The sequence below is a fragment of the Brachyhypopomus gauderio genome, chromosome 6 (assembly GCF_052324685.1).
Source record: "Brachyhypopomus gauderio isolate BG-103 chromosome 6, BGAUD_0.2, whole genome shotgun sequence".
NCBI classification, from domain to species: domain Eukaryota; kingdom Metazoa; phylum Chordata; class Actinopteri; order Gymnotiformes; family Hypopomidae; genus Brachyhypopomus; species Brachyhypopomus gauderio.
Genome location: NC_135216.1, coordinates 24,648,810 through 24,673,809, shown reverse-complemented (window position 1 = coordinate 24,673,809; position 25,000 = coordinate 24,648,810). Strand labels below are relative to the sequence as shown.

At 50.2% G+C, this 25,000-nt stretch overlaps 2 protein-coding genes across 5 annotated transcripts in view; both read left to right on the top strand.

Annotated features, from left to right (window-relative positions):
- Nucleotides 1-9,100, top strand: part of snx13 (sorting nexin 13) — a 25,255-nt gene extending 16,155 nt beyond the window's left edge. Inside the window, exons 14-26 of one of the 3 annotated variants that reach the window (XM_077009882.1) lie at nucleotides 92-196; nucleotides 296-428; nucleotides 534-571; nucleotides 674-743; nucleotides 1,310-1,452; nucleotides 1,561-1,668; nucleotides 1,753-1,863; nucleotides 2,601-2,762; nucleotides 3,278-3,349; nucleotides 3,712-3,857; nucleotides 5,613-5,681; nucleotides 5,769-5,881; nucleotides 5,971-9,100. In XM_077009882.1, the coding sequence (XP_076865997.1) occupies nucleotides 92-196; nucleotides 296-428; nucleotides 534-571; nucleotides 674-743; nucleotides 1,310-1,452; nucleotides 1,561-1,668; nucleotides 1,753-1,863; nucleotides 2,601-2,762; nucleotides 3,278-3,349; nucleotides 3,712-3,857; nucleotides 5,613-5,681; nucleotides 5,769-5,881; nucleotides 5,971-6,203 (1,503 nt within the window). In that variant the 3' untranslated portion in view covers nucleotides 6,204-9,100. Of the gene's footprint in view, nucleotides 1-91; nucleotides 197-295; nucleotides 429-533; nucleotides 572-673; nucleotides 744-1,273; nucleotides 1,453-1,560; nucleotides 1,669-1,752; nucleotides 1,864-2,600; nucleotides 2,763-3,277; nucleotides 3,350-3,711; nucleotides 3,858-5,612; nucleotides 5,682-5,768; nucleotides 5,882-5,970 lie in introns of all 3 variants that reach the window. The other 2 variants (XM_077009881.1, XM_077009880.1) reach the window with 2 other exon arrangements.
- A 712-nt stretch (nucleotides 9,101-9,812) lies between these two features.
- ankrd28a (ankyrin repeat domain 28a) overlaps nucleotides 9,813-25,000 on the top strand; it is a 22,350-nt gene continuing 7,162 nt past the window's right edge. Inside the window, exons 1-9 of one of the 2 annotated variants that reach the window (XM_077009877.1) lie at nucleotides 9,813-10,063; nucleotides 18,157-18,240; nucleotides 20,737-20,815; nucleotides 21,662-21,732; nucleotides 21,862-22,150; nucleotides 22,252-22,394; nucleotides 22,818-23,030; nucleotides 24,305-24,383; nucleotides 24,503-24,617. In XM_077009877.1, coding sequence (XP_076865992.1) covers nucleotides 10,037-10,063; nucleotides 18,157-18,240; nucleotides 20,737-20,815; nucleotides 21,662-21,732; nucleotides 21,862-22,150; nucleotides 22,252-22,394; nucleotides 22,818-23,030; nucleotides 24,305-24,383; nucleotides 24,503-24,617 — 1,100 coding nt within the window. In that variant the 5' untranslated portion in view covers nucleotides 9,813-10,036. Of the gene's footprint in view, nucleotides 10,064-16,198; nucleotides 16,388-18,156; nucleotides 18,241-20,736; nucleotides 20,816-21,661; nucleotides 21,733-21,861; nucleotides 22,151-22,251; nucleotides 22,395-22,817; nucleotides 23,031-24,304; nucleotides 24,384-24,502; nucleotides 24,618-25,000 lie in introns of those variants that run through there. The other variant, XM_077009876.1, reaches the window with a different exon arrangement.

The following is a 25,000-nucleotide window of genomic DNA, read 5'->3' as shown; positions in this document are numbered from 1 at the left end:
GGGGGGGGGGGGCGTGTCCCGTATTGGACAGGCTGAGGTTCGGTGCAGGTTTCCGGTTTGACCGGCCGGTCTCTCCGTTTCTCCCCGACAGGCTTCTCCCAGGGTGCAGGTGGACGAGGCCTCTCTGGCCAGACTGGCCGATAAGCTGAACAAAGAGGATCCCACCCCAGAGATCTTTGATGACATCCAGAGAAAGGTAGCAGGCGAACATCCTTAGGTGGGCTTAGTGTGATGGCACTGAGGTAGACATGAATCAGCTGAAAATTTTCTCTCTCTCTCTCTCTCTCTCTCTCAGGTATATGAGATGATGTTGCGGGATGAGCGTTTTTACCCAGCCTTTAAGCAGCACCCCCTCTATGTTCGCATGTTAGCCGAGCTGGACATGCTAAAGGAGCCCAGCTACCGCGGCTCAGACGATGGTGACGGAGGTAAGCAGACTCCACCCCCCTACCGCCTCACCATCCACTAACCACTCCCCCTCTAACACACACACACACACAGGTCTTATTGTCACTTTCTGTCTCTCTTTACAGAGTCTTTTAATGGCTCTCCAACTGGAAGCATCAATTTGGTAACTGAAGTCATACATTTTGCATGCTTTTCTAAACCTGGACCATCTGTCTTTGTTTTTGTTGTGTACTCTCTGTAACGTAGCTACCTGTTTCTTTCCTAGTCTTTAGATGACCTTACCAACGCCACCACGGACGAGTCCGTACATCTGCACGCGTATATATCCGATACTGGTACGTGCGCACCACACGCACGTACGCGTGTTTACTTTGCTATCGGATTACCGCTAAGTGCCTCTGGTCCTGGATGTAAATGCGGGATAATGTTTCCGCTGGGGAGCTCCGCGCTGGCCGCTGATTGCAGGGAGCAGCTTGTTTGCAGCGTGCCGTCCTCCCCTTTTCCCGCCACCATCTCCTCCTTCACGCCGACTTTATTTCCAGCCCCTGCCTCTCGGTGCCTTCCATCCGCCTTTATCTGTGGAGTCACCGCCCGCCTCGGGCGTCCGTGCACCCCCACTTCCATCATTCGGTCACCATTCTGTCACTTCTTCTTACGTTCTTCCCTTTCTGCTGTCTTTCTCTCCCCGTCCGTCGCTGCCTCGGGCCGTACCCCCCCCCGAACCCCGCCCCCAAACCCTCCTCTGTGTTTCTGCCACCCGCTTGTTGCCTTTCTCTGTGTCGTGTGTTGTATACGCCCACCTCCCTGCCCCGCCTCTGTACTGCTTTGCTCCTCCCCCTGCCCCTCCCCCTCCCCGCCTCCTTAGTAGCTGACGCTTCTCTAACCCCACTCACCCCGTCAGGCGTGTGCAACGACCATGGCAAGACCTACGCGCTCTACGCCATCACCGTCTTCCGCAAGAACTCGGACGGCAGCGAGGACACCTGGAAGACCTACCGGCGATACAGCGACTTCCACGACTTCCACATGCGCATCACAGAGCAGGTGAGAGGTCGGCTCAGGTGCGGATGACCCTGGGGTCTAGCGTTGTAACTCCACGGTGTTGTTCACGCCAAAGACGTCTGCAGCTCACCAGCACTCTCTTGGCCCTAGTTCGAGAACCTGAACTCGATATTAAAACTTCCTGGTAAGAAAACCTTCAACAACATGGACAGGGACTTCCTGGAGAGGAGAAAGAAGGACCTCAACGCTTACTTGCAGGTAGACTCGTCCTGGGTGCCCTAACGGATGCTAATGTTCTGCACATCAGCATGTGTGTAATTTAGCAGTTCGTCTTTGTTCCAGCTGCTCCTGAACCCAGAGATGGTGAAAGCCTGCCCCACGCTCATCCCCTACGTCCACGACTTCCTGGAGAACAAGGCCTACAGCAAGGGCAAAGGAGACTTCGCAAGGAAGGTGGGAGAGAGCTGCTGCCCCGCCGCCTCCCACCCGACCCCTGAATGACCTCCGAGGAACTCCTCCCCCCACCCCATAATGCATTGTGTTCAATCATTTCCCCTAACGCAAAGCACAGAGTGATTAGGACCCCTTAGCTTTCACAAATGCTAAAAGTGGTACAACGCTTGCCCCGTTGCTGGGAGATTATGTGGTTTGATCCCCGACGACGCCTCCTGCCCCGTCATTCGGCACGACGCCAGCCAATCACGGACGTCTGTATGCTCGTGCCAGCTGGTGGTTCAAAAAGACGTGATACTTGGTGAGCACGTGCATCAGTACCTCCGTGATTGGGAGCTGCCCCATGACGGAGGAGGTTAGCTAGTTGGGGGGGTGGGGTTGGCAAAACCACTAATTGGAAGGAGAAACAGGAGTTAAAACATTTGGGGAAATTTCACTCTTTTAATAAATAATTGGTTTCAGTGTATAATCACACAGTGTGTCAGCACCCACAAATATATTACAGCATCCATAGTGGTACTAATCCCAGCATTAGTTACTATTTGATGGTGCGCTTAGTACCAACCATGCTGGAGACAACAGTGTGCTTTGTGAGTTCCGCTTCCGCCTTTGATTTTGCCCGACGGTGTGAATGTGACGTCGTCGTCCCGATTGCCGAGACCGTTGCCTGTTGAACTGCTGAATGCCCTTCTGATGCCTGTGCGTGTGACCGCTTACCTGATGCGCTTGTCTTGTAGATGGACACGTTTGTCAACCCCCTGCGTAGCTCCATGCGCAACGTGTCGAACGCTGTAAAGTCGCTCCCCGACAGCCTGGCCGAGGGAATGACCAAAGTGTCGGACAACATGGGCCGCATGTCCGAGAGGCTTGGCCAGGACATCCGACAGTCCATATTCAAGGCAGGAACGCTGTCCCACAAGTTCTGTTGTTCTGACATTTTCTCGGGAGAGATCCCGCCCTCAAAATCCTCCAGCTTGCCGCCCCTCACTCCTGTTTGCTCAGACGTCATCCAATCGTTTGGAGAGAGAGCATTTTGGACCAAAGAATCCGCAATACTGCTATAATTTGCTGGGTTTTTTGCAAAAGCTTGATTGTTTTTGAATTGTAAAACCGATCGTCGCAGGTGAACTGCGTGAGAACCAAGACTGAATAAAACCTGCCCACTTATCATGGAGGAGTCTGTATTCTGATCTCTTCTAGTCATCTCAAACGGCCTTTTCTAGTCATCTAAAATGGCCATTTCTATTTTTAATACAAGCACAGTGTATCGGTTACTTGTTCCAAATCAAAACATCCATTCTAAAATTATTAAATGTGCTGTGCATCATATTGGTGATATTTACAGGCAGTGACATCGTTGGTCTTTGTTCTTCGTGGTTCTCGGAGGGTCTGATCTGTTGCGTTCGCTCCTCAGGTGCCGCCCTTAATTCCAAAGCCCGACATCGACCCAGAGCACTGCCGGGTATCTGCCCAGCTGGACGACAACGTGAGTGACCACACTGCCCCCTGCTGGATAACACCCCCTCATTCACTGTAGGCCTTTCTAGTGCTGAAGTGTAGGGGTTTTTTTTATGTAAATCGGCTCCTTTTGTGCTGCGTGATGTTTTCAGCCTAGTTCAGGAGCTGTGTGAATAGCAATGTGCGCATTTGCATACCTCAGTCAGTCATGTGTGGTGGAAGATATTATGTGCATAAGAATGTGGAGTTAACACAGCACACAGGAAGCCAGCTGATGTAGACGGGCCCTAATACCTGAGGACCTCCTGGGTAATAGCCCCTGGGGGGGGCAAAAAAGGGGCAAGGAGCGCTAGGCTAACGGGGGGGCGGGGGATGTCTGTCTGCTGGCAGGTGGATGACAACATCCCCCTGCGCGTGATGCTCCTGCTGATGGACGAGGTGTTCGACCTGAAGGAGCGCAACCAGTGGCTCCGCAGGAACATCAAGAACCTGCTGCAGCAGCTCATCAGCGCCACCTACGGAGACACCATCAACAGGTACAGGAAGCACACCTTCACAAAGACTTCGTCTAGATCTCCTCTCCTCACACCTTCACAAAGACATCGTCTAGATCTCCTCTCCTCACACTTTCACAAAGACTTCGTCTAGATCTCCTCTCCTCACACTTTCACAAAGACTTCGTCTAGATCTCCTCTCCTCACACTTTAACAAAGACTTTGTCTAGATCTCCTCTCCTCACACCTTCACAAAGACTTCGTCTAGATCTCCTCTCCTCACACCTTCACAAAGACTTCGTCTAGATCTCCTCTCCTCACACCTTCACAAAGACTTCGTCTAGATCTCCTCTCCTCACACCTTCACAAAGACTTCGTCTAGATCTCCTCTCCTCACACCTTCACAAAGACTTCGTCTAGATCTCCTCTCCTCACACCTTCACAAAGACTTCGTCTAGATCTCCTCTCCTCACACCTTCACAAAGACTTCGTCTAGATCTCCACTCCTCACACCTTCACAAAGACTTCGTCTAGATCTCCTCTCCTCACACCTTCACAAAGACATCGTCTAGATCTCCTCTCCTCACACCTTCACAAAGACATCGTCTAGATCTCCTCTCCTCACACTTTAACAAAGACTTCGTCTAGATCTCCTCTCCTCACACCTTCACAAAGACTTCGTCTAGATCTCCTCTCCTCACACCTTCACAAAGACTTCGTCTAGATCTCCTCTCCTCACACCTACACAAAGACTTCGTCTAGATCTCCTCTCCTCACACTTTAACAAAGACTTCGTCTAGATCTCCTCTCCTCACACTTTCACAAAGACTTCGTCTAGATCTCCTCTCCTCACACCTTCACAAAGACATCGTCTAGATCTCCTCTCCTCACACTTTAACAAAGACTTTGTCTAGATCTCCTCTCCTCACACTTTCACAAAGACTTCGTCTAGATCTCCTCTCCTCACACCTTCACAAAGACTTCGTCTAGATCTCCTCTCCTCACACCTTCACAAAGACATCGTCTAGATCTCCTCTCCTCACACTTTCACAAAGACTTCGTCTAGATCTCCTCTCCTCACACCTTCACAAAGACTTCGTCTAGATCTCCTCTCCTCACACCTTCACAAAGACTTCGTCTAGATCTCCTCTCCTCACACCTTCACAAAGACTTCGTCTAGATCTCCTCTCCTCACACCTTCACAAAGACATCGTCTAGATCTCCTCTCCTCACACTTTCACAAAGACTTCGTCTAGATCTCCTCTCCTCACACCTTCACAAAGACATCGTCTAGATCTCCTCTCCTCACACTTTCACAAAGACTTCGTCTAGATCTCCTCTCCTCACACTTTCACAAAGACTTCGTCTAGATCTCCTCTCCTCACACCTTCACAAAGACTTCGTCTAGATCTCCTCTCCTCACACTTTCACAAAGACTTCGTCTAGATCTCCTCTCCTCACACCTTCACAAAGACTTCGTCTAGATCTCCTCTCCTCACACCTTCACAAAGACTTCGTCTAGATCTCCTCTCCTCACACCTTCACAAAGACTTCGTCTAGATCTCCTCACACCTTCACAAAGACTTCGTCTAGATCTCCTCTCCTCGGCATGCAGCTCAGATGTGTTCTAAATGTCATTACTGTTCAGAAATATTAAAGTTATTGTAATGAGTTAGAAGAAATTCTTTATCTTATTACATTTTCCAGAAGATTCCCCTTATAGAGAGGGATATATATATTTTTTTAAAGATTGCCAATCAGTTGCAAATGTATTCTATTTGTTTTGTGCCATTTTAGGAAAATTGTGGATCACGTCGACTTCCTGACCTCTCCTGAGCAAGTAGCAGACTATGTCAAGAGATTCAGGTACAGTGGAGAAATGAAAGCACAGACCCCGCTGTTTAATGTTTAAAGAGGGCCGCCCTGGTTCTCACGGTGAACACGCGTTTTCAGAGATTCCTACTGGCCAAACGGGATCCTGGCGGAGACACCGCCACGCCGGGACAAGAGCGTCCGCATGAGGACGCGCGTAGCGGCAAAGACCAACCTGCTGGGCATCATGCCAGGTGAGCCCCGCCCCCATCCCCCACCCCCCACGCATTACGACCCCGCCCCCCCACGCCGCGCGCATTCAACGCTCTGGTGCCCTTCGCAGACGAGCTCAAGCACATCATCGGGGCGGAGACGACGCGTAAGGGAATCCTGCGCGTCTTCGACATGTTTCAGCACCAGCAGCTGAACCGGCGCCTGGTCTACGTCTTCCTGGAGGGCTTCCTGGAGACCATGTTCCCGCTGTACAAGTTCCCCGAGCTCTTCGTCAAGCTGCACTCCCGCTCGCCCCGCACGCGCGCCTTCTTCCAGAAGGGCCGCGCCACGCAGAAGAGGTGACACACCCGCCACCGGGAGGCGCCACTTGCGGGAGAGGAGGGGGCCGGCCCGTCGGCGTGGCCGCAGTAAGGGGCGGGGCGAGTGGGGAGGGTGGGTGTGGGTGTGTGTTTGAGTGCGTGAGTGTGTATTACGCCGCTTGAACTGCACGCCACCCTCCTCCTCTTCTCCTCCTGGCCGCCCCTCACACAGAGATCCTCCCTGGTCTTAATAGAAGCACCGTATCATGTGGCTGTAGCATAGAGGATCCATTTTAGCATCGTGGAGCGTTTGTTGGAACACGTTCACACCTGTACCACTAAGAGACTACAGTGCCTGACGTGTAATGTCAGCATTCAGTATTTTGTATCTTTATTTTCTCATTTATTTTAGTTTATGGTTTGTTTGTTTGTTTGGGGGGGGGGGGTCTTTTTTATTATTTTGTGAGTAAGTTGCAAAGTGGGAAAATTTCCTGTGGAAAAAAAGTTTTAGTTGGCAAAGGTGTTGATGCAAGTTGTGTATGATTTTAAACAAGCTAGCGGAGATTGGGGGCACTGACACTCCTTGCTGTACTACATTTTCCAGAAGCACAGCAACGACAAAGGCGATTAATTTTAGGCTTTGGCGGGTTTTAATTGCACCATAAGTCTCCTCCTACCAAGCGAACCCGTGTCCGTGTATGTTCTCCATGTTTCTGAATGATTTACCAACCAAATATATTTGCAGCACCTTATCAAGGCTTCTGAGTCAAGATGGCGTTCAGTTGGCTCATAGTCCTTCGGGTGTAAAGCGTAGAAGACAGCCGTCCATGTCCAGTTCGGTCTCCTCAGGACCACCAAAGACTCCAATGTGACTGCGAAGGGACGATTTTAACAATTTGAAGTATCCGAGCATGCTCACTGTCCTGCTCTTCGCCGCCGTCTGTCTGAACCGCCGTCCCCCTGAGGTCGCACGAGTCTCGGCGTGTGCAGGAGTTCAAGCGTCTTAAAGAACATACCTGTCTCGGGAGGTCATGTCAGTGCATATGCTGATTATTATTATTTTTTAACTCTGTTAGAGACACAGGGGATGTGTCACATTTACACATACTGTGGGGTTTTTTGTTGTTTTTTTTTGGATTTAGTTTTTTTTAACATTAGTACACTAGACATAAGTGTGTAGCACTACGATACACCCCTGCTGAAGTAAGACATGTGCTCTAGTGCCAGTTTAAAAAAACCAGCCTTAATTCCATGACCAAGAGACGCATGTGCTATAAATAGCTTTCCATAATCTACAAACAACCCCCCCCACACACTCATAGTCAGATATTGAAGATATCCAAACACAATTGTACTTTTGTTCAGAGATTATGTAATTCATTTTTGTGTGCAATATAATTCTTTAATTGCATGTGTTTGAGTAATTGTACAGTGAAAACGTTCAAATATTGGAGCTAAACGAATCCAACAGGAAAAAACACACAGGAGAGGTTCTTCTATACCCCACCACCTACATTCCGTTGTGAACTGCTCTGCTTATGTTAAGGACTTGTTTTATAAGTCTCACTTTTGAATTTTTGTTTTCAAACGTTTGTTTTTAATTCGTCTTCCTCCTGGTGTCTCTAGTGTTTCCTCCCTGACGGTGGATTCTGTCCATCCGTGCATGTCTTGCCCCAGGAGATGGAGACAACACACTGAATCAGTAGATGTCACAAGTGTATATAAGCATACCGTGTACGGACTGATGAGGACTGCACCTGCCACTGAAGTTCAATTATATCTTTTTTTATTTTTTCTTTCCCTCCCCTTTGTGGCTGTAGGGTTGCCCGGATGTTACGACCATTGGTCTAGCAACGACTGAACTGGTCCTCGGTCGAGCCTGTGCTGTGTACTGGGTGATAGTCGTTACAGTGACAGGTCACAGTCTTCATGTAGACTTTTATAGCATGCAGGATCCACATGGCCTTTGAGACTGAACGTAAGGAAACCATCCATACTACCAGCAGTCAGATGCAGTTGATCTCTTAGTACCGACTTCTGACGTGGAGACCAATGTGAACGGACTAGATGTTGCTGTTTTTATCCTAAATGGCACTTTGTGCAGGTTCTTCAAATGAGGGTTTTGGAATGTTCTGATGGGAGTTTTCTCCCAGCATGCTCTCTGCTGTGTGGCTATCGTTTGCTGTGATTGGCCTTTTCCTTTTTTTTTTTTTCTCTCTTTTCTCAAAAAAAAAAAAGCCATTCCTGATTGGTCTGTAAGTGGCTCATGTCTGCTGTGACTCGCTATTGATCAGCTACAGCCTCTTGTGATTGGTTGAACTGATGCTCCAGGCGTCATCATTACTCATCTCTTACTGAGTACCGCACTCCCACTTTACCTTTAAACTCAGTAAATGGTTCTCTGAGATGCAGAACTGCTCGTTGCTGATATTTCGTTTGTTTTCTAAATCCCCGTATATATGAATCTATGATCACTTGTGCATATCAGTGTACAGTATGTGTCAACAGTGTGCCTACTTGTACTGTCCGTTATATTTTCTTATTTTTGTTTAACAAACAAAACGGTCAACCCAAATGTTATGGTCAGTTTAACAGACTGAAAAAAATGGCTAGAAGGGTATGAAATGCATCATGCTTCTAAGATATTCATTTTGAACAGCAGATCTCCATATAACACTAATAAAACTTTAACTCTGACTAACTCACCATACACAAAGCGTCATTTCTAATTCATTTGGTAATGTTTCAGTGTTCACCAAAACTGGTATTGGAAGCCCAGTCTAGTTTTGCCCTTTAACCATTTTCCAGTACGGATGAAACGGTAAACATGACGGTAAGCGTCCTCAATATCATGTTTCTATGTGGGTTTGGTCAAATGTGTTTATTCTTGTGAACATAAATATTAAAGCAAAAGTATTGTTAGCAGTATAACATTTGCTATAGGCTGTGTGTTTGTGTATTTATCATCAATGTTAAAGTGTGGCCAGCTTAAATATTGAGAGGAGTATACATGATTGCCATGAAAACTTTCTTGGACGTAACAGACGACAGGAAACGCCTTTCCACCCTGTGCAGGACACACAGTGCATGTCTCTGTGTGTCAACACATGCACACTGGACCACTAGGACAGGTGCAGTGTGTGCTCACGACATCCAGGTCAACCGCCACACACCTGCTGCTTTGACTGGGCTGAATTAAATAGCAACTGGCACAGCCTTAAAATCTTTCCTTACATTGCAACGATCCAAATGTTCACAAGTGGACACGAGGTGGCGCTCACGCTCACTAACGGTACGTAATGCTTGAAATGGCATTATTGCATATCTAATAACTTTCAACCAGCGTTAGCCTGTCAGTAAGCCAATGAGGTTTTTCATTTAAGTTGCGTTTAGAGTTTTTTTTTTTAGATATGACTCACAGTTTTGGGGTTCTTTCAACCTGGTAAAATAATTATCACTTAAACTTTTTACAGGACCGCTTATAACCATTTACACATAAAATATGTGCAAAGAGAGCATACCCCCCCTCCTCCTCCTCAATAGTCTTCCTATTACAGCCTATTAAAGCGCCTATAACTTATATTCAACGAATCAGCGCCTAGTTTACTGCCACCTCGCGTGTATTTCCAGCCAATCCGGTGCGTCGTAACTACCTGGTCACCGTGGCGGTAATGTTGTGCAGCCCCGCTGCTCCTGTACGGGCAGCGAAGACAGAACCCTAGCGGAGGGGAACCTGAAATAAACCGGACAAATTAACCCCCCCGCCCCGCGACGGCCCGTGTCCTCACCGGCGCCCGCTTCATGAGCTAACCCGGGGGCTTATATTCTTTATATTCTGCGTGGTGGAGGAAAAAAAGCGAAACAAAACCGGCGACGATGGTGGTTCTCCAGATCCGGGAGCAGGTATGTGGTTCGTGTTCGTGTGAGCCGTTTCCCGTCGTGCTCCGTTACCGGAGCCGCACGCCGCTCCACCCCGGGTCTGGGTGTCAGTTTGGTGTGTAAACCCGGCTGTTAACGTGGATAAACGGACCGCTGGTTAAACCCTGGTGGTTTAGGTCTCTCTGCACGGTGGACGTCGGAGTGATTTGTGTTAAAGTGTTGAAAGCGCCGCGGAGGAACACTATAAATAGAGCGGCTGTAATCTCACAGTGTCCTGTTGTAGCTGGAGGAGGAAACGGTGTGATGAGGTTAATCTGCGTCTGAATGCAACAGTGTAACGTGGTGGGAGTCTCGGGGTTCAGGGTTGGTTTTCTGTTAAATATCTACATGTGTCTTCTACACCATCCTGACCTGGAGCCACAGAGGTCGTGTGTTGTGTCGGGTCTAGACAGCCTGTTTATAACTTCCAACACCACGGCTGAATTTCATAATAACTTGCAAATATATAAAATGTAAATATAAGAGTTGGGGGGGCTTCTTTTTCAGTGAAAACTCATTCTGGACCCAAAAGAATGTGATGTCAGCAAATGGTCCAGTGTAATCTTTCAACGCCATGCAACCCGACAGCAAGTGTCGGACCATCTGCCTATCCAAGGGCCCTGCCAGTATCTTTGCCTTCAACCTGCCTTTATCCATGGTTTATTAGCTAAATGAAGCCGCCTCAGTCCGGCCTGTGTGCTGTAGTAAAGCTCTTCTGCGTGTCCCCTCCATGTGCTCTGACTGCGCTCGCCCCTCTGTGGTTTCGGCGGCCCCTGTGAGCAGCTTTGGCAAACGAGGCTGTGACTGACGGCTGGGAATTTCTGCCACTTTCCGCCGCTCTGCCGTGTGCGGTTTACACGTGCCGTTAGTGAGGCCGGTCACGGTCTGCCCGAGCCGGTTTGACCGCCGGACAAATAGGGGGAGTGTGACTGAGGAGGCGAGAGGTTCCCCTTAGTCACGGCATCGCGCCTCACCAGCTATTTCCATCAGCGCCTGTGCTTTTCAGCTGCATGGTTGTGAAGGTGATGGACACTCGAGAGACTTGACAAAAGCTTTCTGGACCACATATAGACAGAGAGAGGACCCCCCCCCCCCACCTGTCCCATCCTCCCACATACCATACGCAGCCTAACTGATATTTTGCCTTGAAGTTTGTACATGAAACGGATTCCACTCAGATTCCACTACTGAGACCAAACGGAGGAAGGAGATCCACTTTCGTGCTCGTGCCCTTAATGCTCGGCCGTCTGAGTGTTCTGGACAGGCCGTGGGGGACCGTTCTTACCTCGCTGCCTGGACAGTGGACAAAGAGACAGGGTGGGGACATGAATAGCAGTGCAGTGAAGGACGTCTGTGCACAGGCACCTTTGGACGGCTCTTTTGGATAAGAGTTGCTCTGGTCAAACATGTCAGTTGTTATGAATATGTTCTATAAACATCATTTTTGTTGTTTAATCTTAATATGATCTCAGGCTGACTTGGAAAACGCATGGAATCGAGCAGTTTCAGTACTTGGTGCTGTGGTTCAAGTTCATATCGATACAGCGCTCAAGTGATCAGGGTGAGATTGTAAGTATTGCGTCAAGTTTACTGTAATCACTAACAGCTAAGAGGGTCTTAATTGTGCAGAGCCTCTTGGCAGAACTGGACTGGACCGCTTCTAAAGGGGATCTTGCAGAGAGGCAGTCTGTCCTCTCTCCTCTAGAGGGCGCCTGACAACATAGAATGGGGGGGGGGGGGGGCAGGAACTTGGAACTGATGTATCTCATGATGTTTGTATATTGTTGAGACATGCTCTAGCCTGGCAGATAGCTTGTTTTACCCCGCGTATGTCACTTAAAGAGGAGCGCACTATGTATTTGGCATAATTCGGGGAACGTTGTGTCCTTGGTCAGTTGTGATTATGAAGCTTGATGAGGTTGAAGGCACTTTGTGGCTGTTTTTGTCCTGTGACCTTTAGGAGTGAGATGACCTTTTCGCTCGGTTTCGTCCTCCACAATAGCTCCGTGGAAACATGACCTTTCTGATGTTTTTGTCACTCCTGCTTGAAGCAAGTGGGCTGGACGGATTGGCAACATGGACTTTGTGTAAGGAGAATGTCGCAGTGCTTATATGGATGGGTGGGGAGTTAAGGGTTTGTGGGAGATGTTTTAGACCATAAACCAAGATCGGGCTTTGGTGCCGTTTTGCTCCAGTCTGTGCTAAGCTTGTTCGAACATGAGACTATTAAGATAGAGATCGTTTCTGTTCTTTCTCAGAATTCAGCCACGTACTTGGGATATGGCTATATATACTATTTTGAGAGTCATTTGTAATAAAAATACCTGTTTATGAATGTTCGAATGCAGGCTTGATGGGTGTCGTGTCTGGTGGTGATGACTATTCTTAGATTTGACTTGCATTCTTTTGTTGTGGTACCTGCCGTTTGTAGGGGGTTGTTTATGCGTGGTTCGGTCCACGTAGCGTGGGCGGGGCAGGGTGGGCCGGCTCTCTCCCGCATTAACGAGTTACGCCGTCGGTCAGCTCGGCAGCCAGTCAGCAGCCTCTGACGAGAATGCAGGGGAGGACGGGCTCAGATCGAATCGCGGCCGAAAGCTCTCTGCGCGAGATCGATCCATTCCTTCGCTAGCTTTAGTGTCGTCGGGCCAAGCTGTGGTCAGCTGTAGCAGTAACGTGACGGCAGGGCAATAAAGTTAGCCAGCGTGGCACAGATGCGGTTCTTCTGCCCCCGAACGTAGCACACGAGCTAGGGTGGAGCGTCGGCCGCGCCGTGTTCACGTGGCGATAACAAAGTCTTGTGGTGAGAGTGTATAACCGGGGGACCTTAAGACCCAGGAGACACATCACTGAAGACTCTCTCTCACGCCCTCGCGAACCTATTCAGTCATTTATTTATAATGCTCTATTGGTATGTGATTACAGTATTGCCAAAGCAGTACAAAAAGGTGGTTATGCAAAAATAAAATAAAAAATCATGCACAACAAACCAAATGCAATTACACGAATGAATAAGCCAACAAAGAACCATACCAACATGGTGTGTAAAAGTGTATGATGTGTAAACTTTCGCCAGTCTCTTTCCTTAAATGCTAGGGAACTGAAACACTCTTAGATGGTACGGAGCCGAGACGCACCTAGATGGTATGGAGCTGAGAAACACACTTAGATGGTACGGAGCCAAGACGCACCTAGATGGTACGGAGCTGAGAAACACACTTAGATGGTACGGAGCTGAGACGCACCTAGATGGTACGGAGCTGAGAAACACACTTAGATGGTACGGAGCTGAGAAACACACTTAGATGGTACGGAGCCGAGACGCACCTAGATGGTACGGAGCTGAGAAACACACTTAGATGGTACGGAGCCGAGACGCACCTAGATGGTACGGAGCCGAGACGCACCTAGATGGTACGGAGCCGAGACGCACCTAGATGGTACGGAGCTGAGAAACACACTTAGATGGTACGGAGATGAGTAGCTACCTCATAACCTCTCCAAGTAGAGCAGCAAGTTCATCAGAAGCACACAGAAAGCTGAAGCCTCTTCTTCAAAGATAGGATCTTATTCATTTACATGAATATATATAATCTTCTGTTCCCATTAACCCCCAGTGTCTGCAGTATTTCACATCTTGACATCTGCCTCTTTCCACTTCAAGGTTGTGGACACTTCTATATTTTATTAGTTTTCCTTTGATTGATGTTGATGTCTGTTCTGTTCTGGGTCTCTGCTGGAAAGTCCTGCTCCTTGTTTGGCTCAGATGAGGCGTTGGGCCGGACGTCTGGCTGTCCGGCACGCAACTGATGTCAGCAGCATGCAGTTAAACCACACACACACACACACAAATAGAGAGAGAAATCCCAGTAAAATAAACACGCATTGTAGCAAAGGACTGTAGCATTTGGCAATTAGACCACAGAAAAACTCTTAAACTTTGCTTGAAGGTTCTGAAATTGCCCAAGACCCATTTGATCACCGTTGGTGCTGGTTCACTTATGGACTGTGAGGAATCTCAGGAGTCATAACCAGGTCTTTTCAGCTGCAGGTTGTTTGAGTCCAAGAACTGCATGTGTTGGGTTCTGTATCTTTATTGTAAATCTGAAGTGTGTAAATCTATGATCATGACAACAGTTGCCCAAGTTGATGTGCAGAAATGTTCACGCTGTCTTGTTATTGATGCAGTTAGTGTTTTAGTGCTGGGACCAGGGAGTCTGTTATGGATTAACTGTTGCACCATAAGTGCAGGCTTAGTGGGGGGGCTCATCTTGACTGGGATATCGGAGAGCTCTGTCCTTAAACTGGTTTGATCATGTACACTCAAGGTTATGAGCATTAGCTGCAAAGCACATCATATCTGTATGTGTGTGTGTGTGTGTGTTGGATGATTCAACAGGGAGAGCACTGAGAGTCCTGAGGGTCTTACGAGGAGGCGTGTCTGTGGGTGTACTCGGGGGCGTGTCTCTGGGCGTACCTGGGGGTGTGTCTGTGGGAGTGTCTGTGGGTTTGTGTGTTGGTGTTGCTGTCTGTCTGTCTTCTACACCACTGTGCTAACCACCACCCTCTCCTCTTTTTTGAGAAACACAAAGAGCTGTGTGTGGACATCACTGCGCACACACACACACACACACACACACACACACACACACACACACACACACACACACACACACACACACACAGGCAGGCCTCTATGCCTGACCGCTCTGACAGCTAGTCTTACTGTTACAGCAGTTCATTACCAGTAGCACTTTAAGATGCGTGGTGTTTACACTGTAGTGTGTGTGTGTGTGTGTGTGTGTGTGTGTGTGTGTGTGTGTGTGTGTGTGAGGGGGGGTGGGCATCAGTGGGATTGATCTGGACATTTGTGTTGTTTGGCCTCACAGCCGACCACCCGCCACACACCAACGACCTATCATACTGGTGCCCCCTCACCACCCTGACGCTGTTAAATCTGAGCCATGACCCCCCCCCCCCCCCATCACCACCTCCACCCTCCACTCCACCTTGGGATGTGGCATGTCTCCTCCACCCCCCCCCATCACTGTGTTCTCTCCCGTCTCTCTTTCTCTGTCTCTGTGCTGCAGAACTCACACTGTCACCAGGGAGAGTCGCTGAAGCTATTGTGCTCCATTAACAAAATAACAGGAGGTGCACAAACCGCCCTCTCTCTCTCTCTCTCTCTCTCTCTCTCTCTCTCTCTCTCTCTCTCTCTCTCTCTCTCTCTCTCTCTCTCTCTCTCTCTCTCTCTTCCTCCCTGCTTTGTCTCCTTTTCCTCTTTCTTGTTCTCATTATTCTCTTTTTCCCTTTTTGTCCTCTGTAGTTCTGGTTCTGTCTTTCATTTTCTGTCCTCCTGCCCATCCCCCTTTCTCTCCCTCTCTCCCTCCCTCTTCTCCATCCATGTGCTCTGGTACATTGGAGGTTTAGAGTTGCAGCGGGGGCTGGTCTTATTGGCTATGCCCAGAGAAGCGCTGTTTTCAGCAGGCTGCCATGCTGCCTGACTGGGTTGGGGGGGGGGGGGGGGGGGGGGTGTAAAGAGAGAGAGAGAGAGAGAGAGAGAAGGGAAGAGAAAGAAAGAGAGGGAGAGAGCAGGAGAGAGAGCTTGCAATAACGCTGTTCTCAATAACCAGGCAGCGGTGAGCACCGGCCTTCTGAGCATGCCTGAGATTTTATGAGCGTGAGCGTGTGCGCATATGTGTGTGTGTTTGTGTGTGTGTGTGTTAAGAGCTCTGTAGCGGTGAGCGAGGAGAGTGGTTTTGTCATGTCCTCTACACAGGCTGGATCGTTGCAGCTCTGACACGAGCTGCCCTCGTAGGAATTCCTGCCTCCCCGATCTATGCACCACTACCGCGTGTGTGTGTGTGTGTGTGTGTGTGTGTGTGAGGGATGAAGAGAACAGAGTAGCCACTGTGGATCTCTGAAGGACGACGGCGATTTAGCCCGACGGGAAGACTGTAGCCACCTTCATGCCGGAGTAACCTGTGCTGGAATTAATTTTGCTGTTTTTTTTTTCTTTTTTATTTGTTTTTTTGTTTGTTTGTTTATTCTTTTGGAGGGGTGGGGGGAAGGGGGGCTTCTGTGTGTGGCTTTCTGCGCGCGTGTGTGTGCGCACGCCCGTCGGGGGAGGGAGGAGGGGGATCGAGAGACGCGTCTCTGGCAACCCCTATGAGGTCGGAGCGCATGAGCCGCGTGTGCATCGTGGTCCTGGAAGAGGTGGAGGACGACGAGCCCTCCCCTCTGCATCCCAAAATTACTCAGGACCGCGTTTCCCAGCATTCACCTCCCCGCGTCGACGCTCAGGAAGAGAAGGTGAGGATGAGACGTGCGTGAGACGTGCGTGAGACGCGGGTTTGTGTTCCAGCCTGCTGGCGCAGGTCCCTCGTAACAGCTGCTGTTTTGTGCTGCTTCTGTCGATATGCCTGCAAACCTTTGTCTGCCGGCGTTTAATCGAGACTCATTCTTGTAGCACTTGCGGTCGTTAAATGCGAGGCTAAATGATGTGGACGTTATTGCCTCTTTGTTGAGAGGAAAAGCAAAGCCACCTTTTAAATTGCAAATGTGTCAAAAGAAATGTGGTTCCCGTTGAGACTCTGAAAGGACGTGTGTGGTGGGAATGTGGGAAGAGTCGTCGTCCCCCGACGGCGTCGTCCCCTGGCGTCGTCCCCTGGCGTCGTCCCCTGGCGTCGTCCCCTGGCGTCATCGCTGCGGTCTCGTCCGAACTTCGCAGTCACCTTCATGTCTTCCAGCAGCTTCGGGCTGTTTGATGGCGCTCTTGAAACAGGAAGCCGAACGGCGTTCATGTGAAGGGCTTTTGTTGCAGATGACGGGATGGTGTGGCGGAAGATTGTAGCGCTGGTGTTGCTGGTGTTGTGCGTGTCAGCACTAATGACTGTGAGCTCCGTCAGTGCAGTGAGAGCTTCCTGGGTTTTGTGGCTCAGCGGTCATGTTAACTTTGAGCGGATCGCCGCACAGGCTGTTTGGGGGAGGGGGGAGGGAGCTGGAGGGTCACAGCGTGGTTTCTCCATGTTCAGTTGTCCTGGGTTACGGGGAGGGGGTGAAGGATTCCTTTCTTTACAGCTTTCCCTAGGGCACTTCTGCTGTGTGTTAGAAACTGACCTGAAACAGACATGCGGAAGGATGTTCCTCCTGGGGTGTGTGTGTGTGTGTGTGTGTGTGTGTGTGTGTGTGTGTGTGTGTTTGCACACATCACTGTCAGCTGTTACTCTTGCCCTCTCATAAACAGCTCTCAGGCCGGACGAGAGTCAGCCCCTTGTGACGTCCAAGCGGTGCGGTGAAGGGCGGGACTAGGGTGTGTGTGTGTGTGTGTGTGTGTGTGTGCACGTGCGTGCTGTGGGTGAACCTCACTTTCATCCATGGAACCTGTGAGGTGCGGTGAGAATGTTGGCACGTCATTCTGGAACACCAGCAGCAGTTCGTAGCCAAAAAAGTAATTTGTGGATCATATTTTGCGTAAGATGATAACGCTGTAAAAGAGAGTAACGGAATAGCCGCTGGTGCATCATTAACCCTTTGTTGTTGTTGTTACGGCATGGCAGGGTTAGCCGACGTGATCGTCTTTTAAAGCGGCGTTGTAGGCTCCACCTCTCAAAGGCGGGACAAAGGCCTGATCACCTCGCTGTTATGTGACGGGTTGTGTACGGCAGGATAAGGTTGACATGTGTTGTGTGTCATGTATGACCAACTTGAGCAGCTGGGCCTGCTCCACGTCTGCTTTCATCCGACACCCGGACACCTGCCACACCCCCACCCACAACCCCGTGGCTATCCTCGTCGTATTTCTCTGCAGAGAGCGTGAAGGTCTGCTAAAGAGCAGGAGTGTCTTCCTTCCTCCCCGACGTGACCTGTGATCACAGTCAGAGGGGTCCAGTTTAGGATACGCATTAACCCAACAGTTCAAGAGTGTTGAAAGTGAATTTTATAAAATAGCTAGAGGTGCCTCTGCTGGAATGAATCTGAGCTAGAATTGCTTCTTGCGGGACACCGTAACGTTTAAATAAAGGTCCTGCCTTCCAGCCGGGCGTTATGTCACTGACCTCTGCCTCTCCATCTCTCCACAGCCCTCGTTGCTGAAAGCTGTCTTTAACGCAGACCCAGACGAGGTTCGCTCTCTCATATTCAAGAAAGAAGATGTCAACGTCCAGGTGCTTCCCGTTCCTTCGTTCTCGCCAGTCGCCACGCAAACGCCGCCTCGTGTCCATCTAAACTCCCAGCCCATTAATTCAACACATCACACAGGCAGTCAACAACCCTATTATACTAGAAGGAGGAGGGGCTTAACCAAAGTCATTTAATAGCTGGACTTGCCCGAAGCTCGTGTGGGGTGCTCGCTGAGAGACATGGGCTTTGGTAGGCCGCTCAGAGCAGGTGGGAGTGCAGACGCCGTCCCACTGGGGACACTGGGAGCCGGCTCCGCCCCTTTCCGTCCCTGTCTCCTTGACCCTGTTTTTAACTGTCCTTAATGCTCTGTTGTTGTATTCTTGGTAACATGTGGCCGGGTAGCCTGAGACGTGGGGGCGGACAGCCAGACAGCCAGCCAGCCAGACAGACACACACTGTCTGCTTCACGCTGAACACATCTTGCACATCTTAGTCCCACCATGGAGGTTAAAAAGAGTTCCTAGATCATCACACATCTCGAGCACTAAGGTCAACGTCAAGTTCTTAAGCACAGAACAGTTAATTGTGGCCTGCTCTTCTCATGGGAGAGACGGAGATATGGGCCTGCTCAAAAATAATTAATCAGACTCCCAGTGGCATTTTTGTACAAAGTATAATTGAGTCATTTAAACCAAATGAGCTTGATCATTGATGATTAGATGTGGGTGAGGTTGCAGGTTCCCTCATTCTCCCCAGCGATGGTGTTTCTGCACACACTCTGACATTAGTAACACTGTCGCAGCACGGAGGGTTAGCAGCACTATCAGGTGGAGATGAATGAGATTCACTAGGGCCTCCTGACCTGACTGCCCACCCACAGGCAGCAGTCCAGCCGCCCCCTGCTGTGCTCCTGTTCCCGAAATTCCCACCCCCACTGTGACTCATGGCAGCTGGATGCAGTGTCCTGGGGGATCAGGTGCCCCTTGGTTAAGGGCACGGTGCCCAGGGTGCCATACCCAGGGCACGGTGCCCAGCCTCACTTGAAAAGCAGTAGTGATGTCCTCGATCTGCATTTTACTAAAGTGCCAGTAGGCTTTTCCCGATCCGATATTTGGATCGGATCGGCCGCCGATATTTGCAAAAAAAGCGTATCAGTATCGGATCGGCAGGTACGAGAAAATGCCGATCCAGACTCCGATCCAGGTTTTCCAGCGCACCCATTTAGATAATCCATTCCAGTTTTTGCTGTGTTTTCACCAGTGAGAGTCTGCATTTTCCAGCACATGAGCATAGCATCTCCCCAATTTAGTGACCTCTCCTAACAATTAAGACAGCCATGTAAATTTGAAGTTATCGGTAAAAAAAAATGTCAGTTTTGTGGGACTATTTTACCTTAAAGGACGACAAAGACGAAGAGGTAGAGTGCTACATATGCCACAGTAAAGTCAAGCGTTGTGGTAAAGCTGTACGAACTTTTAATACAACCAATCTATTCAAGCATTTAGCGAAATACCACCATAAACAACATGAGTTTCTAAAGAAAACAAAAAGAAAGGTCCTACACAACTAACACTGGCAGAAACGTTTGCGAAGCGTGAAAAACTGCCACTTTTTAAAAATACAATTTACAATATTATTTGCACTTTTAAAAGCTTTTTAAGCCTTGGTTTACTGATGCCATTTCTGTTTGTTATTTATTATTTTGTCTATTTTGAGTTTATTAATTGCTAAATAAACAGGTCAGTTTCTCCTTACCAACCATTGTGTATTATTCAAACACACCTAATTCAGCTGGCTACTTGTTATCAAGAGTAAAACGCTTTTCAACATGAGTTTGACAACAAAGTAAGTTGGCTAAATAACTTTAAACTTTAATGCATGCTCGGATAGGCCGATATTGACCGATATCGGTATCGGATTGGAAGTGCAAATAAAAATCGGTATCAGATCGGAAGTTCAAAAAGCTGGATCGTGGCATCCCTAACGCACAGACCCCGCCCAGATCGTCTCCGTCCGCCACGCATGGTTCCCTCCCCTCCCCAAGCCCCGCCTCTACCCAAGCCCCGCCATCTGTGGCCGGTCTTGAAAGTTCCTGAGCTGGCGGCGGAGCAGGTGAACCACAAGCTTCTGACAGCAGTTGTGATATTTCTGCGATGGTTCAAATGCGAGCGCCACGTTTAACGCGTCGTCCCTTCCTCATACCTGCATCTCATTGTCACAAAATATCTTTTTTAAAAGCTGCTTTTTTCGCCTTTAATTGCCGTCGTTAGCATTCGCCAATTTGGGGATTTTAACATCACAGCCCTAATCCAGTGAATGGTTGCTATGGGAACCACTGGGACTTTCTCTATTCATTGGCCCAGCGGTGAGTTTAGTGGACACTTCTGCACGGAACTGTGATCAGCAACTGTAAATTACCCAGAACCCTTAGCTGATCCTCTGAAGCCATCGCCACGGTGAGCGTAGGCTCCTCCCGTCCTGGGGCGTCGTCTCGTCTCTGTTCTGTGCTTTGTCTTTCTGACGTTTTCACCCGTTTCCAGGACAACGAGAAGAGGACTCCGCTGCACGCCGCGGCCTATTTGGGCGACGGCGAGATCATCGAGCTCCTCGTGTTGTCAGGTACGGCGCACGGCCTGCTGGGTAGCCTGTCCAGACCCGGCCCACCTAGACACACACTCACACACACGCACACGCTTGCATGCACACATAAACACCCATTTATCCTCACACACACTGCTCGCAGCGGTCAGGGTGGAGGCGGTTTGGGCCGGTCAGGGTGGAGGCGGTTTGGGCCGGTCAGGGTGGAGGCGGTTTGGGCCGGTCAGGGTGGAGGTGAGTGGATCCCTACTTACAAAAATGAGTTTTTCAGTTTTTGATTGGCCTGGTCAGGGTGGAGGCGGTTTGGGCTGCTGAAGGATATTGATTGACGGGTGCTGCTGAAGTAAACAGAGTGGGGGTGGTTGGGCCTGGTCAGGGTGGGGGTGGTTGGGCCTGGTCAGGGTGGGGGTGGTTGGGCCTGGTCAGGGTGGGGGTGGTTGGGCCTGGTCAGGGTGGGGGTGGTTGGGCCTGGTCAGGGTGGGGGTGGTTTGGCCTGGTCAGGGTGGGGGTGGTTTGGCCTGGTCAGAGTGGGGGTGGTTTGGCCTGGTCAGGGTGGGGGTGGTTTAGCCTGGTCAGGGTGGGGGTGGTTTGGCCTGGTCAGGGTAGGGGTGTTCTGGACTGATAAAGACTGGCAGGTGCTGCTGCACTATTTAAGCCTCCACAGATGTGTTCCTGGAGGATCATGGGAGTCCCTTCCCGCAGGCTCGTGGGAACTCGGTGTAGCAATTTCATTATTGGTCTTCTTATTGAATTATGTGACAGTGTGACACTGTGATGTAATCTTTCCCTTTCAGTTTATCTATCTCTCTCACTTTATCTCTCTCTTCCCCCCCCCCCCCTCTCTCTCTCTCTCTCTCTCTCTCTCAGGAGCGAGAGTAAATGCCAAAGATAATAAGTGGCTGACCCCTCTCCACCGCGCTGTAGCGTCCGGCAGTGAGGTATCACATTACAGGCTTATAAAAGTATACGGTCCTCCCACATTCTTCCACTCCTGTGCCTCATATCACCCTCCGTTGTGTGTGTGTGTGTGTGTGTGTGTGTGTGTGTGTGTGTGTGTGTGTCTGCAGGAGGCGGTGCAGGTGCTGCTGAAGCACTCGGCCGACGTGAACGCGCGTGACAAGAACTGGCAGACGCCGCTGCACGTGGCCGCGGCCAACAAGGCGGTGCGGTGTGCCGAGGCCCTAGCGCCCCTGCTCAGCAACGTCAACGTGTCGGACCGGGCCGGACGCACCGCCCTGCACCACGCCGCCTTCAGCGGACACCTGGAGATGGTGAAGCTCCTCTTGTCCAGGGGGGCCAACATTAACGCCTTTGATAAGAAAGACAGAAGAGCCATCCACTGGGCCGCGTATATGGGTAAGACCCTCTCGGGTCTCCTAGTCACGTCGTCCCCCGAGCAGAGGGGGCGGAGCTTTGATTTGATGCCTTTTGTCTTCCCTCCCACTCCCCACCCGAAGGTCATATGGAGGTGGTGCGCTTGCTGGTGTCTCACGGTGCGGAGGTGACGTGTAAGGATAAGAAGGCCTACACACCGCTGCACGCTGCGGCCTCCAGTGGAATGATCAGTGTGGTCAAGTACCTGCTGGATCTGGGCGTGGATGTAAGTCTGCCCCGCCCACAGAATGGAATGCATTAGCTGTTTAACTAGGCTGATTTACTTACATTTTCACAAAAAAAATCAGAGCATAATGCTAATTTTACTGTTAGTTATAGTAATATTACAGTTACTGTTGATGTATTGCTGGTATTCTGTGTGCCATATGAGGCCTTTTCACCATGAATGCACCATGATCCATGTGACAGACGGAATAACCGAGCGTCCAAACCCGAGCAGACGCTTCAGTGCCCGGGGACGGGGGCCAGATTTCTGCCTGCATGTTTTCAGAGCAGCCCGGGGTGTGGGGGGTCCCACCCCAGCCCAACAGCCTGCTACCCGCTGGCCACTGTCCTCACATCCTCCTCTCTCTCTCTCTCTCTCTCTCACTGTCACTGTCTCTCTCTCTCTCTCTCTTTCTCTCTCTAGATCAACGAGCCGAACGCATATGGAAACACCCCACTCCACGTGGCGTGCTACAACGGGCAGGACGTGGTGGTGAACGAGCTAATCGAGTCCGGTGCTAACGTCAACCAGGCAAACGAGAAGGGCTTCGCCCCGCTGCACTTTACCGCCGCCTCCCGCCAGGGGGCGCTGTGCCTGGAACTGCTGGTGGGGAACGGAGCAGACGTCAACATCAAGGTGGGTCGGCTTTTAAATGACGGAGTGACTTAAAACTGGGCCAAAAACTGAGCAACTCCATATTTGCAGGTAATCTCTGCATGAGCCTTTTAAAGTCTCCTTACATTCTTCAAATAATGTGAGAGACTGTAATCGTTTCTGTGGTAATTGTTGCTCTGACCTCCAGTGCAGGAGTGGCTGCCCCCTGCTGGGCTTTTCATGAGGGAAAAGCCGTGGTTTAATCTCCATTACCACAGATGTGTTTGATTTAGACTAAGTACTGACAATTTGGAATTAATAAGAGATTTTTATTTACCGTTTCAAGTGTTGACACTGAAGACCCGTGGGACACACCCAGTTATAGTATCTGAATGTGGAAATAGACCAAAATAACATGTTGGGCGGGAACTAGAACTGGACCCGTGTGCTGTTTTGTTTGCTAACGTGAGCAGCCCTGTGTGACTCTCACCCCCACCCCCAAGCCCCTCCCCCAACCTGGGCGGAGTCGGAGTCAGGCCGTCAGAACCCTCGCACGCTCCCGTAAGTGCAGGGCCCACGATTGACATTTTGACAGCGAATGCAAATGACTGAGGGGGCGGGGCCACAGAGGTCATGCTGAGAGGGGAGCGGATGTGTGTGGGTTGGCAGCGGCGAGCGACCAGACGGACCGGGGCAAGAGGGGAGGGGCGGGGCCTGCAGGGAACAAGCTGTTCTGAGATTCCTCCCGCCTGGGGAAGTGAGCTCCTACACGGCCACAGGCCGGAAAGGACAGGAACTCGGCGGGGTCAAAAGGTCACGCCAGGCCTACTGATCGCCCCAGATTCTTTCAGCTTCTGTATTTTTTATTGTAATTGAGAACGAAGGTTACCTTGTGCTACATGTCCTTAGCTGTCTAAAGTTACATTTTGAGTTTAGGTCGAATGTTCTTTAAAAATTTTGGTGAGGGTTTACAACACAAAATTATATTTTTGGTGTCAGTTGGAACCACAGAGAAAGAACAACATGGCAGCTGCTTGTTTTTCTTGTTCCAAAGGTGAAACTTGTAATCTACAACTGGAGCAGAGCTAAATTGGAAAATGGATCTAGTGTGCAGTATTTGCCGTTGTTCATGCTAAACTGGAACTTGGCATCTGACATTGATATTTGGGTATAACTTTATGTACAACAATAAAAAAAACAAATGTATGTGTAAACAAAAAAAACCCCACAATTGCTATGTTGACTGAATAAATGCCTTTAAAATCTCTCTCTCTCTCTCTCTCTCTCTCTCTCTCTCCTCTCTCTCTCTCTCTCAGAGTAAAGATGGGAAGACTCCACTCCACATGGCTGCCATCCACGGCAGGTTCTCCAGATCCCAGGCAGTCATTAAGAGTGGTGAGTCCGCCCTCTCCCCCCACACCTTCCCATTGGCTCCTTCCTCTTCTTCCTCCTTTCCATTGGTCCTGGCTCGCGTCCGTCATCGCTCAGCCCTGGTCTCGGCCATATGTCAACAGGGGCCGCCATCGACTCCGAGGACAAGAACGGAAACTCGCCCCTGCACATCGCCGCCCGCTACGGCCACGAGCTCCTGGTCAACACCCTCCTCGGCAGCGGCGCCGACCCCGCCAAGTGAGTCCCGCCCGGCCCGAGCACCCGCACCCCGCGCCTGACAGATGGAGCCCGCTGAAAAGCTCCCTCCCCCTTGGGTACCTTTCCCTCTTAAAGGGCCAGTCACGCTGGGCAGGTAATGCTCAGCGATTGGCCACTCCTTAATCGAGTTTGTCGTGGGCTCGGCCTGCCACAGCAGCGTGGACTAGCTCGTGACTCCCTTTGCTAGGTAGAGTAATGCAATTATTTGCTTTGTACCGCCGGCTTTAAAGAAGAGTTAATTTGAGCCAGCGTTCTGTCTGCCGCCCATCTGAGTCTTGCCGTTTTGACCGATGGGAAGTGGAGCCTTCCTCTGATTGGTGCAGTCAGCGGCGACCTTCACGTCACATGGGCTGAAGGGGTTT